The following is a 12595-nucleotide window of genomic DNA, read 5'->3' as shown; positions in this document are numbered from 1 at the left end:
ACTCTTCAGCTCAATATTTTTCATCTCTCCCTAATACAAATATATTTGATTCCTATAAATCTGAGTGAGGTCAGTCTGGAGATTAAATATATTTGTTTTCCACTGGGTATATGAACTATTAAGTCATGTTGCATTTATTATAGATCATGTTTGCTCTTTGGCAAGATAATTTGAATGATTCAGAACACTATTTAGAATATGTAACTCTGAGAAAGCAACTAGAAAGGAAAATTGTAGCAAAGTGTTCCTTATAATAACTAAGTAAATAAAATGTTCTGTGTGATTCAAGCATACATTTACATGACAGTATCAAAAAGATATCATTCTATACCAAGTAAACTGTCCGTTCTTGTGGTTCATATATATATATATTTTTTTTTCTCTTATAGTATTTAGATAATTTAGTCTTTCCATTCAGATCTCAATTAATGTGCATGTTTTCCTATTATATCTTCCAGCTTCAAATATGTGGATATTTTCTTGTTTTTGTGCCATTTTAATTATTTTGGCTATTTCTGGTATTGACACAATAGCAAAGACCACACCATATACCAAATTTACAAAGAAATCTGAGGGAAAAGAAATACCAAAGGGTCTGAAGCCAGCCAGTGGCCCATCTCCGGAAGAAGAGACTCCCTTCACAGAAATGGCTGAACCAACCACTGACTCTTTGGCCCTGGATCCTGCCTTGGGTGCTGCCACTCTCTTTCCCTTTGAAAACTTCACTCTTGACACGGCTGACTTCCTCCTGAATTGCTGTGATTGTTGTTCACCTGTCGCAGGGCAGAAGGGAGAACCTGGAGAGATGGGAAAGCCAGGTAAATAAACGTATTCATAAACATATGAAGTCGCATTTCTCACCCTTACATAGTTAGAATTAAGAGATGGGTTGGAAAGAACGGGGCCATCAAAGAAGGAGGTACCCTTCTCCGAAGGGAGGAGAGAACTTCCACTTTGACTATGACCCTATCGGAATAAGATCAAAGTCAGCGAACTCTAAAGGCTTCCATAGCCCTGGCAACTCATGACTAGAGCCTAGGGAGATTACTGACGCCATGAACAGGAGTGTCAGATTGTTAAATCAGCAACAGGAGTCACTGTGTACTTACACCCCATGTGGCATCTGTCCCTAATGTGTCGTCTAAAGCGAAGTGATGCTATAACTAGTACTGAAACAGTATTTTTATACTTTGCGTTTCTGTGTGGGCACAAACTGATGAGGTCTTTACTAATTATATACTGAATTGATCTTCTGTATATAAAGAGAATTGGAAATGAAAAAAACAACCTGGTGTTAAAATGGAAATGGCATAGAAAATTAATTAATTTGAAAAAAAAATTATGTAGGATCTCTGTCTTTAATGTGCTGTACATTGCTATTTAATTCTATAATTAGTAATCCAATGGTAGTTTTTTCACTTTATGTTGCTATATGGGCAAAATGTTGAAATCTTTACCTAATATATACTAAACTGATCTTCTGTATATAAAGAGAATTCAAAATGAATCTTTACATGAATGGAAGGGGAAAGGGAGCGGGAAAGGGGAGGGTTGCGGGCGGGAGGGAAGTTATGGGAGGGGGGAAGGCATTGTAACCCATAAGCTATACTTTGGAAATTTATATTCATTAAATAAAAGTTTAATAAAAAAAAAAGAGATGGGTTGGAGGGTGGAGTGGTCTCAAAGGTGTCTCCATTGGCCATGCAAATGGTGACAGGCATAGGTATGACATTGTGACAAATGCAAATGGGTGCCCTGCTGCCCAAGGCATCAGTTACTGCCTAGTATGTGGTTATTTAAGCATTAAAATTACATTAAATGCAAAAAATTAAATGCATTGAAAAACTGAGTTAATCAGTCAAGATAGCCACACCACAAGTGCTCCCTAGCCACACCTGCTAACGGGCTACCATGTTGGGCAGTGCAGACATGAAGCCTCTGTCACTGCAGAGTTCTTTTGGGTGGTGCTGGTTAAAGCAATGTCAGTGACTGCTAGCCTCAGCAGTGGTGCAGCACAGGTTTATTGCCAGGACAATCTTTTCACTAATGGCTTATTTAAAAGTGGTGAGTGGAAGCTCTGCTTCTAGGGAGAATGTGTGCTGACTTATGGCTTTTTTTCCAGTGCTATTTGTCATTAGGGTTAGGAATGCACTGCCTATGAGGTGAAGAAGAGAGCCCAGGATCCAGTTTGCTTGTCATTGAGATTAGGAGGCGACACTGTATCATTGTCCAGCACTTTCTCCACAATTATGCATTTCAGCATTTCAAATGCCTCTTATATATCCATAATGAGAACACTCTTGGTTTTATTATAAAACATTTTGACTTTTACTTGTCACCTGGCAGAGAATTCAAGGTAAAATTAAGATTAGAAAGTCAGTTTCCAACTCACTATTCTCTGAAAAAAATACACATAAACATTTGTTGTATCTTGCCTGCAGAATGTAAAGGTATAAAATCGGTAATTACACCTCTTTACCAACCCTTTCATTTCTTTATCCCACGGGAGGGATCTTTTGAAAAATGTGCTCAGTATTTATGCATTGCTGGATTAAGAGGTAAAGGATATGCCCAGGGGGGCCAGGACATCAAGATTTTGGGGTTGCTAAAACAGTACTAGAAAAGTAATGAGACTGAGAAAGCCATATTTACAGACTTTCTCTCTGTGTCCTATCTGTCTGGCAAGCTGTTTGGGGGTGAAAACCCCTAGGGTGTGGTCAAGTAGGCCGGTTGTTTACTGACCCTCTCTTAGGGCTGTGTGGTCTGCAACATCAGGGCTTGTGTTTTACCCAGTGGTGGGTTCCGCTGGGTTGTTGTTGGACCTCAGAATACAGGTGATAAATATTTTGAATTAAATGCAAAAAATTAAATGCATTGAAAAACTGAGTTAATCAGTCAAGATAGCCACACCACAAGTGCTCCCTAGCCACACCTGCTAACGGGCTACCATGTTGCCAAGTAATTAGCTAGCCTGGGAGTCTGGTTCTGCCACAGTGTATATTGTATAACACCTCAGAATGTTGGTTTGTCCTTGTTCTATCTTAGGAACTCTCATTGTTTGTCTCAGTTTTCAAAGTGTGTGTGTGTGTGTACATACATATACTAAATATTTATTTTATTTGTTTGAAAGGCAGAGTTGCAGAAAGAGAGGGACAGGTAGAGAGGTAGAGAGGTAGAGAGAGAGAGAGAGAGATCTTTTATCTGCTGGTTCACTCCCCCACAGGCTGCAATGACCAAGGCTGGACCAGGCCAAAGCTGGGAGCCAGGAGCTTCTTCCATGTCTCCCACAAGGGTGCAGGGGCCCAAGCACTTGGGCCATTTTCTGCTTCTCTCAGGCCATCAGCAGGGAGCTGGATTGGAAGTGGAACAGCCGGGACTCAAACCAGCATTCATATAGGATGCTGACATTTCAGGTGGCAGCTTTACTCATTAGGCCACAATACCAGCCTTTCAGTTTCCAAAATATTAAAATAAGTTAAGAATGATACTCACGGAATCAAGAGAACTGAATGAGATAAGACATGTAAGAACTCCAGGTGGTGCCTCGAGTAGGATAAATGAGCAGGAAACTATTTTTATTTTTCCAGTGAGCTGTGGGACGAGTCTGGTCCTCAGAATACTCCGAGGTGGATAATGACAGGATCCTGTTTTTGCGATTCAGAGAGAAATGTTTGTTCTAGCTTTATCAGTGCTTGTCAAAACACTGCTTCTTCCTTGTTTTTTTAATTATAAATCTAGTATAAGAGCAACATTGAGAAAACCTGACAAAGGAAAATAAACCTACTCAAACCCAACTGCTTTAATTTTTCGTCATTGTCTTTCAGTCCTTGGTTACATGAATATACTCATACACACGAATGTATGTCACATTTTGCATTACCAAGTTTTAAAAGCATCTAACTTTATAGTGTTTCTGGAGGAAAATGTTCTGAAGGATGCCAGTCTATTTAATGGCCAACAAAGGAAAAATTCTACTTAAAATTTTATCTCCTGTTTCTTCCATGAGTTCGGTTATAATAGTTGGTACCTACTGTATGTGAAGAATGGTAGGCACTTTATATTACTTCTAATCTTTATAAAAATGCTATTACATTTCAACCAGCTTAATCATGTGTCAGAGTTCCTGTGAAGTCTGGAGATTGCACTACCTGAGAGTGTGGAGACTGGAGTCCAACTTGATTTGTGGACCTTCAAGCCCCAGGTCTTCCCATTATGTTCAACTTTATGGTATTTATACCACTCAAATCTACATGTACATCTCACTTAGACATCTGGGGCAGTCTCTCTTCCCTCATACTGTTTTTTTTTTAATTTATTTGACAGGTAGAGTTATAGACAGTGAGAGAAAGAGAGACAGAGAGAAAGGTCTTCCTTCTGTTGTTTTATTCCTCGAATGGCCTCTACGGCCTGCACTGCGCCAATCCGAAGCCAGGAGGCAGGTGCTTCTTCCTGATCTCCCATGTGGGTGCAGGGGCCCAAACACTTGGGCCATCCTCCACTGCCCTCCTGGGCCACAGCAGAGAGCTAGACTGGAAGAGGAGAAACCGGGACTAGAACCCGGAACCCCCCTTGTACTCTTACATGCAGTTGCTCTGTGTTCCCTGTGCCAACCTGGGTAGAGCCTTTATAATTTCCCTCAATATTATACCCACATGGAGAGAACATTTGGTACCCTGAGGATGGGGGGACATTGCACACTGAAATGCAATTGGCCACCTTGCTTGCTTTCACCATCTATGCTTAAGCTTTTTCCATTCCTCTCCATTATGTAATCCTCCCTTTTCTAGATAGGAGAATTTAATAAGCACTATTGGTTATTTGAGCCTTCCTTAAGCCTTAAACTCCATTGTCAGCCATTTCTTAAAATTTTTCTTCCAAAAAATACGGTGTTTGTTCTTTCTTTCATTCGTTCGTTCTTTCTTTTTAGATTTATTTATTTATTTGAAAGATAAAATTACAGAGAGGCAGAGAGGCGGGGTGGGGGGGGGGGAAGGAGGTCTTCTATCCACTTGGTCACTCCCCAGATAACAGCAATGGCTAGAGCTGTGTCTATCCAAAGCCAGGAGCCAGGAGATTCTTCTGGGTCTCCCATGTGGGTGCAGGGGCCCAAGGACTTGGTCCATCTTCTACTGCTTTTCCAGGCCATAGCAGAGAGCTGGATCAGAAGAGGAGAAGAGAGGACTCAAACCAATGCCCATATGGGATGCCGGCACTGTAGAAAGTGGCTCTACCCACTATGCCACAGTGCTGGCCCTACAGTTTTCTCTCAAAGAGGAGTTCCATTGAATGCAATTTCCCAATTTCATCTTAATTATAATAATTATAATTATAATCATAACAAACATAATTATATTTAATATAACAAATATAAATTAATATATTAATAATTACACTAAATAATTAAAATAAATAACAAATATGATTATAATAATTATAATTAAGATGAAATAGTATCATTTATCAATATGGTTAACATTTAAATTATTACACTTGGGGATTATTGCAGGGATTGAGAAACAATTCTCACGGCTTGCGTTGGACTGGGTTGCAGGAAGGATGAGTATCCTAAGCTCAGTGTGTCCATGTGGCCCAGAACTCCCTGTATAAGTGAGGACAAGGAATGGGGGCTGAGTCCTGCCTCACCTGCTATTTCCTGCCTCTCAACCTCCTCTCTTGCTTGATCCTCACCTCTACCTACCATGCTGTTCTTTCAGTTCATTACAAACACCATGGTCTTGGGCTGGCACTGTGGCATAGTGGGTAAATCTGTTGTCTGCAGTGCTGGTATCTCATATGGGTGCCAGTTTAAGTCCTGGCTGCTCTACTTCTGATCCAGCTCTCTGGGCCTGGGAAAGCAGTAGAAGATGGCCCAAGTCCTTGGGCCCCTGCACTGGTGTGGGAGACCTGGAAGAAGCACCAAGCTCCTGGCTTCAGATTGTCCCAGCTCCGGCTGTTGTGGCCATTTAGGGATTGAACCAGAGGATGGAAGACCTCTATCTGTCTCTGGCTCTATCTCTCTCTGTAACTCTGTCTTTCAAATAAATAAAATAAATCTAAAAAAATAAAACTCACCATAGTCTTTTCTACACATACTTTTTCTGAAATATTTGTCTGCTTACTCTTTGCTTCCAGAAATCCAATTCCATTCATTGGTCTTAGCCTAATGCCATTTTCACAGGGATGTCTCCTGATCCCATAAATATTAATTAGATTCTATTACCATAACCCACAATAGGATCTTCTTTTTCCTTTACATCATTAACCACCATGTGGCAACTCCTATTTATTTTGATTTCTGTTTAAATTTACCTTTCACAGATTCTCAGCTCCAAGAGAAGGTAGGGGTGCTAGAATGTTGATGACTGCTTTTCCAATACTTAGTAGGGTACCTGGTATAAAGGAGACCCCAGAAATAGCTCCCGAGTGAGTGACGACATGAATGAATGGGAAATCCAAAAGAGCTAGGTTTTGTGTTTGTACTTCCAATCTGAAAGTGTGGTGCACACGAGGTTAAGTGTCAGATAATCATTTTGTTCTTCCTGTTTGATATAGTGCCGCGTCCCTGAGTCATTTGATCACTGCCGTGAATGCAGTGACAAGTACTAATGGGCTCAATTTATCTATTCAGGTAGTACAAAATTGCAAATCAGACAAAAATTGTACCCTTAGAACTCTGTAATAGTTTATCCTCGCCTAGATTTTATCATTAGAACATTGGTAGTTATTGGTCTTAATAAAATGATTGGTGTTTATCTGAACTCTGAATTTCAAAAGAGAATGTTTCTTTTCTGATGATTTTACAAATCACTCTTGTTTCTAGGTCCCAAAGGAGAGGCTGGTGATGTCGGGATACAAGGGCCACCAGGAGTCGTTGGGTCCCAGGGCTCAAAGGGCCAGAAAGGAGAGAAGGGTAGGCAATTCATTTCATGTTAAAACTCAAGAGACATCTGCACTGGTTTTCTGGGAGAGAAACTTGCTGAGTAAATGTTACATTTGTACGTGCAGATCAATTTTTAAATATGAAGACTTTGTAAAACACATTGAGGTAAATAGGTAGTATAAGTTTAATGTTTTAAGTGGTCAATTGAAAAATTTTGGACACACATTTACCATAAACATACGTCCACACATATGCGTACATGTCCACAAGATTCTCTTTTTCTTCTCTCATTGGCCACCTTTCTGATCTAGTGATGGGAAACTGCAGGATACAGTCACTGGGGAAGAGTTCTTTCTTGTATATTCCTGTGTGAGCTCTTCTTTATGACATAAATAATCTTGATAGAACTAGCACAGGCAATCTTCTAGAATATCCAGATTCAGAGGGTAGCCTCCTTGCTAAAAGAACCCAGCAAATCCTGTGGGTCACTCTACAATAAGTGCCAATGGCTGGAGGACACCTGAATAAAATTGAAGTAATGAAGCATGGAAGAGTGACCTTGGACCAGTCACTTCACCTTGTCTGGAAACTGAAGGAAATGCACTACATAGTTACTTCTGCCTTGTTCACTCTGAAAGACGATTTTGAATTACAGGTCTCTCATAGATCTTTTCCAGTTCAGAAATTTTTTAATTCCATAGATGCATCAGTAAAGAATACTTTCTGCCCCAGGAAATCCCTGGGTCTGTAAGTGCTTAAAAGTATGGAGGAAGGTTACAGATTCACTGAGACATTTAGAAATCCCTCAGTGAACACCCGCAGCCTGTAGAAATACCATCTATCCATCACGTTAAATGTTTCAACCTCCATGTCACATGTCAGAAGACCTAATATCATCTATACATCACCCTCCACATGGCTCAGGAACTGCCTAACTCATTTCTGGTAGAACATTCAATGAAGTACTTACTCAAAAAAGATGCTAAGGTAAGAGAGAGCTGCTTCACACTTGTCAGTTATGCAATTTTCATTCTTGGAAACATTTAATCCTTTTGTGACTGAATTATGTGAGCAGAAAACCCTGTGAAATAAAGATGAGTGATGAACTTCCCCAGTGATTCACACATTTGGAAGCCAGACTTCTGCAAGTAGAAGAAAAAAACAGGGAAGTAACATAAGATAAGGTTCTTAAGAATGTGCTTTGATGCTTTTGATGAGATCAAAAGTAGAAATTCATTCAACCAGTGTCTGTAAAGTGGCAACTCTACTTTCCTATTTCAGACTTACATTGGACTCTGTTAATATTGAAAGTTTAAAAAATGAATGGAATGACTGCCTTCTGGTTAAGCACTACACTACCTGACTGAGTATATTCATGATAAGGAATTCAACTCCTGAAATGAACTTGGGAACTAGAGTAACTCTGTGATGAAGATCAGAATTTGATTTTTGACAAAGACTGGGAATAGGATCTGTCCTTCATTTCCATTCAAGGTTACATTCTCTCTGCATTCAAATATTGTCTTCATGGACTTATGGTTAATTTCCAAATTTTGTATTTCCGACAGAGTAGAAATGGAGGACCTAGCTACTTAGAAAACTCCACTGAGGTACCAGTGATGGGATTTTCCTAGCTGGTCCTGCTAAATGGGAGGGAGTCTATTTTAATTCCTTTTATTTTGATTTTGGATTTTCTTTTCCTTAACAAGAAATGAAACAGAAAATGTTAGAATGCCAATAATATAGTTGGCAAGTCCATGCCAACCAAAGTAATATATAAGCAGATTTGGCTTTTTAGAAATTTTAGCCGGCGCCGCAGCTCAATAGGCTAATCCTCCGCCTTGCGGCGCCGGCACACCGGGTTCTAGTCCCGGTTGGGGCGCCGGATTCTATCCCGGTTGCCCCTCTTCCAGGCCAGCTCTCTGCTGTGGCCAGGGAGTGCAGTGGAGGATGGCCCAAGTGCTTGGGCCCTATACCCCATGGGAGACCAGGAGAAGCACCTGGCTCCTGCCATCGGATCAGCGCGGTGCGCCAGCCGCAGTGCGCCTACTGCGGCGGCCATTGGAGGGTGAACCAATGGCAAAAGGAAGACCTTTCTCTCTATCTCTCTCTCTCACTATCCACTCTGCCTGTCAAAAAAAAAAAAAAAGAAATTTTAAATTGTTTTCAAACCTAAATTTCTTCCTTGACAAAAATGGCAACAAAAATTTCTACTGTACCTTGCTGGAAGGGGAGGTACTAGGTACTATGGACTTTTGTGTTGCTATGATATATGGGTCTCCCTTTTATGTAAAAGGTGGTTTTAATAACAAATAAAAATTGTATTAAACAAGAAAGGATAAATTAGATTAAAAAAAAGGTAAAAGTTTGGAACAATGCTTGGTATAAATTAAATATTCAATACTAGTTAGCTATTATTAATTTTATCATTGCTCTTATCATTTACAATTAAAACTGATATGAGTGCAATGAAACAGATAGGCTTTTAATTAGGCCTTATTAAAAATAATCAATAATATGGCAAACATCTGAAAACCCAGCATTTTCAATATGTTTTTAAACATGAATTCTTACAATTATGTAATTTGTCCAAAGGGTATATGAAAAATCTTCCAATGCAAATTCAAAATTGGGTTTTCCTGATGCTTTAGGTCAAGGACAGTCTTTCCTGGGTGGGTTTTTGTTACAATCGCTTCTAGCCAATTGCAAAATATTGTGCTCTGTGTTTAAGTTTGTTATAGTATGTGCCATTATTTCTCAGGCAGTCTGGACAAATAAAGATGTTCCAGCTGTGATTCAAAGTTCATAATAAGAAAACATAAACCCATGTGTGCATAATGCAAGCAAGAAGTCACCGGTTCTATGAGAGGTTTGAAGAGTCATGGGAACCTAGCCGGCAAAGATGAGTTCTGTTGGAAGGAACTGACACTGTCACCAGACTTCCTTTAAATGGTTTACCAATTACATACTCCTAATGAACCTCGATAAACTTTCTTTTTAACAGTGTTTTACCTTTGGTTAAAGGAAACACTGGAATGCATTGTGGTTTTCAAAGGGATGTTGGATACAACATAAATACAATGGGAAAAAAGTTAATTTTGGTATCATTGTAGGACTTAAAGGAGAACGTGGGGACCAAGGAACAAGTGGAGCTCCCGGATATCCAGGAAAACCTGGAGAACAAGGTAAATACAAGCTGTCCGTTGTGGGTGATCATGTGGGCCTCACAGACCTCAATCTTTCTGTTTGTGTTTGGGGTTATCAGAGAGGTGAGAGAAATATTAATTCCCATGATTCCTCTAATTATTCAGTGTATACATGGCATGATGTTTGAGTAGCTCTGTGTAGGATTTTGGAGACCAGGTCCAAGATCTGAGCTTAAGATTTATTTATTTATTTGAAAGGCAGAGTTACAGAGAAGCAGAGGTGGAGAGAAAGAGAGAGAGAGAGAGAGAGAGAGAGAGAGAGAGAGAGAGAGAGAGAGAGGTCTTCCATCTGTAGGTTTATTCCCCAGATGGCTGCAACAGCAAGAGCTGGGTCAATCCGAAGTCAGGAGCCAAGTGCTTCTTCCAGTCTTCCACGTGGGTGCAGGGGCCCAAGGACTTGGTCCATCTTCTACTGCTTTTCCAGGCCATAGCAGAGAGCTGGATTGGAAGTGGAGCAGCGGCAACTCCAATTGGTGCCCATACAGCATGCCGGCACCGCAGGCTGTGGCTTTACCCTTTATCTGTTATGCCACAGTGCCAGCTCCTAGTATTCTCTATCATCTTAAAAATAAAACACAAATAGAAGACAGCTGAATCTAAGCTGTTGTTTCTTGGAAGCATTCCGAGAGTGTGTAATGATAGAAATGACTCCTTGTAAGAGCTTTGTAGGCACAGCTATGACTGAGGCAGGAGCTGGGTGTCCAGGTCTCCGTTAGCATGTTTTATTTCTACTGTCTGAACTCTGGGGGTAATAGCATCCGGTTCCCAGCCCGTGTGATCCTTCACCGTTGTTCTAATTTTCCATTTCAGGTGCACTCGGTCCTAAGGGGGATAAAGGCAATGTTGGCCTGGCAGGAGTGAAAGGCCAAAAGGGCTCAAAAGGGGATCCATGTGGGAACGGCGGGAACGGCACCAAAGGCGACAAAGGAAACCCTGGCACTGTGGGCTCTCCCGGTTCGGACGGAAGGCCTGGGGCCAAGGGAGACAAGGGGGAGATGGGGGAAAAGGGCCACTTCGGAGATGCTGGGGAGCCGGGAGGAAAGGGACAAAAGGGCGAGGAGGGGATGAAAGGAGACACAGGTCTCAAGGGAGACCCTGGGATAGAGGGCAGAAGCGGCCTAGATGGCCGGCCTGGGGCCAAAGGCTATCCAGGGGTTAAAGGAGAAAAGGGAGAGTTAGGGTCTCCTGGTCTTATGGGACCTGCTGGGCCAAAGGGTGACGTTGGTAGCAAAGGGACCCGTGGCCCCATTGGGAAGAAGGGCTCTCGCGGCTTTAAGGGCTCCAAGGGGGAGATGACCAGAATCCCGCAGTCAGCATTCAGTGCTGCTTTATCAAGGCCTTTCCCTCCTCCCAACGTCCCTGTCAAGTTCGACAAGGTCCTCTATAATGCCCAAGGGCACTACAGCCCTGTCACTGGGAAATTTAACTGCAGTATTCCTGGCACATACGTGTTTTCCTACCATGTCACTGTGCGGGGCCGACCTGCAGGAATCTGCCTGATGGCAGGAAACAAGAGGCAGTTCAAGTCCAGAGAGACTTTGTATGGTCAGGATATAGACCAAGCCTCTCTCCTCATTGTCCTGAAATTAGGTGCAGGAGACCAAGTGTGGCTGGAAGTGTCCAAGGGTTGGAATGGAGTGTATGTCAGTGCTGACGATGACAGCATTTTTACTGGGTTCCTTTTGTACCCAGAAGAAACTCTTGGCATTCCACCATACCTTTGAGCCTTGCGTATTGCAGTGTGGCTTTAGTGGAATAAGCCCATTAAAATAGAGTAGTGTTATTAAAAAAAAACTTCAATTTTTAAGTGTTTATAAACACAACACAGAAAAAATAAGGTAATTATATCTCTGGAGTCAATTGCTATTCCTATTTTAAGGCATCTCCTTTAATATGTATGTGTTTGAGAACATAAATGTCTTAACTTTGTAACTGACTTCATTTGGCATTATTTTGACACTACTCACGCATTTAAACAATAATATTTGTATACCAAAATATGAATGAATCTTATAATTAATAAATATATTCTTCTAAAACCTTCTGTATCTCACATGAATGTGTGTTACTCCGTGTGAGTGTGAAGCTATTATCTGACACTAGCACAGGTCTTTCTCAAAGTTTCCAATTCTCTTGGGAGGGTTTTCTTCTTCTTCTAAAAAAAAAAAGCAAATATTTGGGGCCAGCATTGTGGTAAGCTGCCACCTGCAACACTAGCATCCCGTTTAGGTACTGATTCAAATCTCAGTTGCTCCACTTCCAGTCCACCCCTTGGCTAATGTGCCTGGGAAAACGGTGGAAGATGGCCCAAGTCCTTAGGCTCCTGCATGCACATGAGAGATCTGGAAAAATCTGGCTCCTGGCTTCAGTCTGGCCCAGCTTTGGCCATTACAGCCTTCTGGGGAGTGAACCAATGAATGGAAGATCTCTATCTCTCTCTGTCTCTGCCTCTCTCTCTCTCTCTCTCTCTCTCTGTAGACTCTGCCTTTCAAATAAATAAATAAATCTT

General features: G+C 41.3%; 1 protein-coding gene across 1 annotated transcript; it reads left to right on the top strand.

The window, feature by feature from the left end:
• Nucleotides 1–466: 466 nt before the first annotated feature.
• OTOL1 (otolin 1) lies at nt 467–11810 on the top strand. Its single transcript, XM_062181746.1, has 4 exons — nt 467–818; nt 6821–6910; nt 9994–10065; nt 10897–11810. The coding sequence occupies exons 1-4, from the start codon at nt 467–469 to the stop codon at nt 11808–11810; spliced, it is 1428 nt and encodes a 475-aa protein (XP_062037730.1).
• The last annotated feature ends 785 nt before the right edge of the window (nt 11811–12595 follow it).

The sequence above is a fragment of the Lepus europaeus genome, chromosome 2 (genome assembly GCF_033115175.1).
Source record: "Lepus europaeus isolate LE1 chromosome 2, mLepTim1.pri, whole genome shotgun sequence".
NCBI lineage: Eukaryota > Metazoa > Chordata > Mammalia > Lagomorpha > Leporidae > Lepus > Lepus europaeus.
The sequence above is the reverse complement of the archived record's forward strand: the minus strand, read 5'-3'. Positions and strand labels throughout refer to the sequence as shown.

Excerpts from the sequence above, each read along its gene's own strand:
- OTOL1 (XM_062181746.1), top strand. The coding sequence starts at position 467 with ATGTGGATATTTTCTTGTTTTTGTGCCATTTTAATTATTTTGGCTATT. Across the intron at positions 819-6,820 it reads TGGAGAGATGGGAAAGCCAG|GTCCCAAAGGAGAGGCTGGT; the intron begins GTAAATAAACGT and ends TCTTGTTTCTAG. Across the intron at positions 10,066-10,896 it reads AGGAAAACCTGGAGAACAAG|GTGCACTCGGTCCTAAGGGG; the intron begins GTAAATACAAGC and ends TTTCCATTTCAG.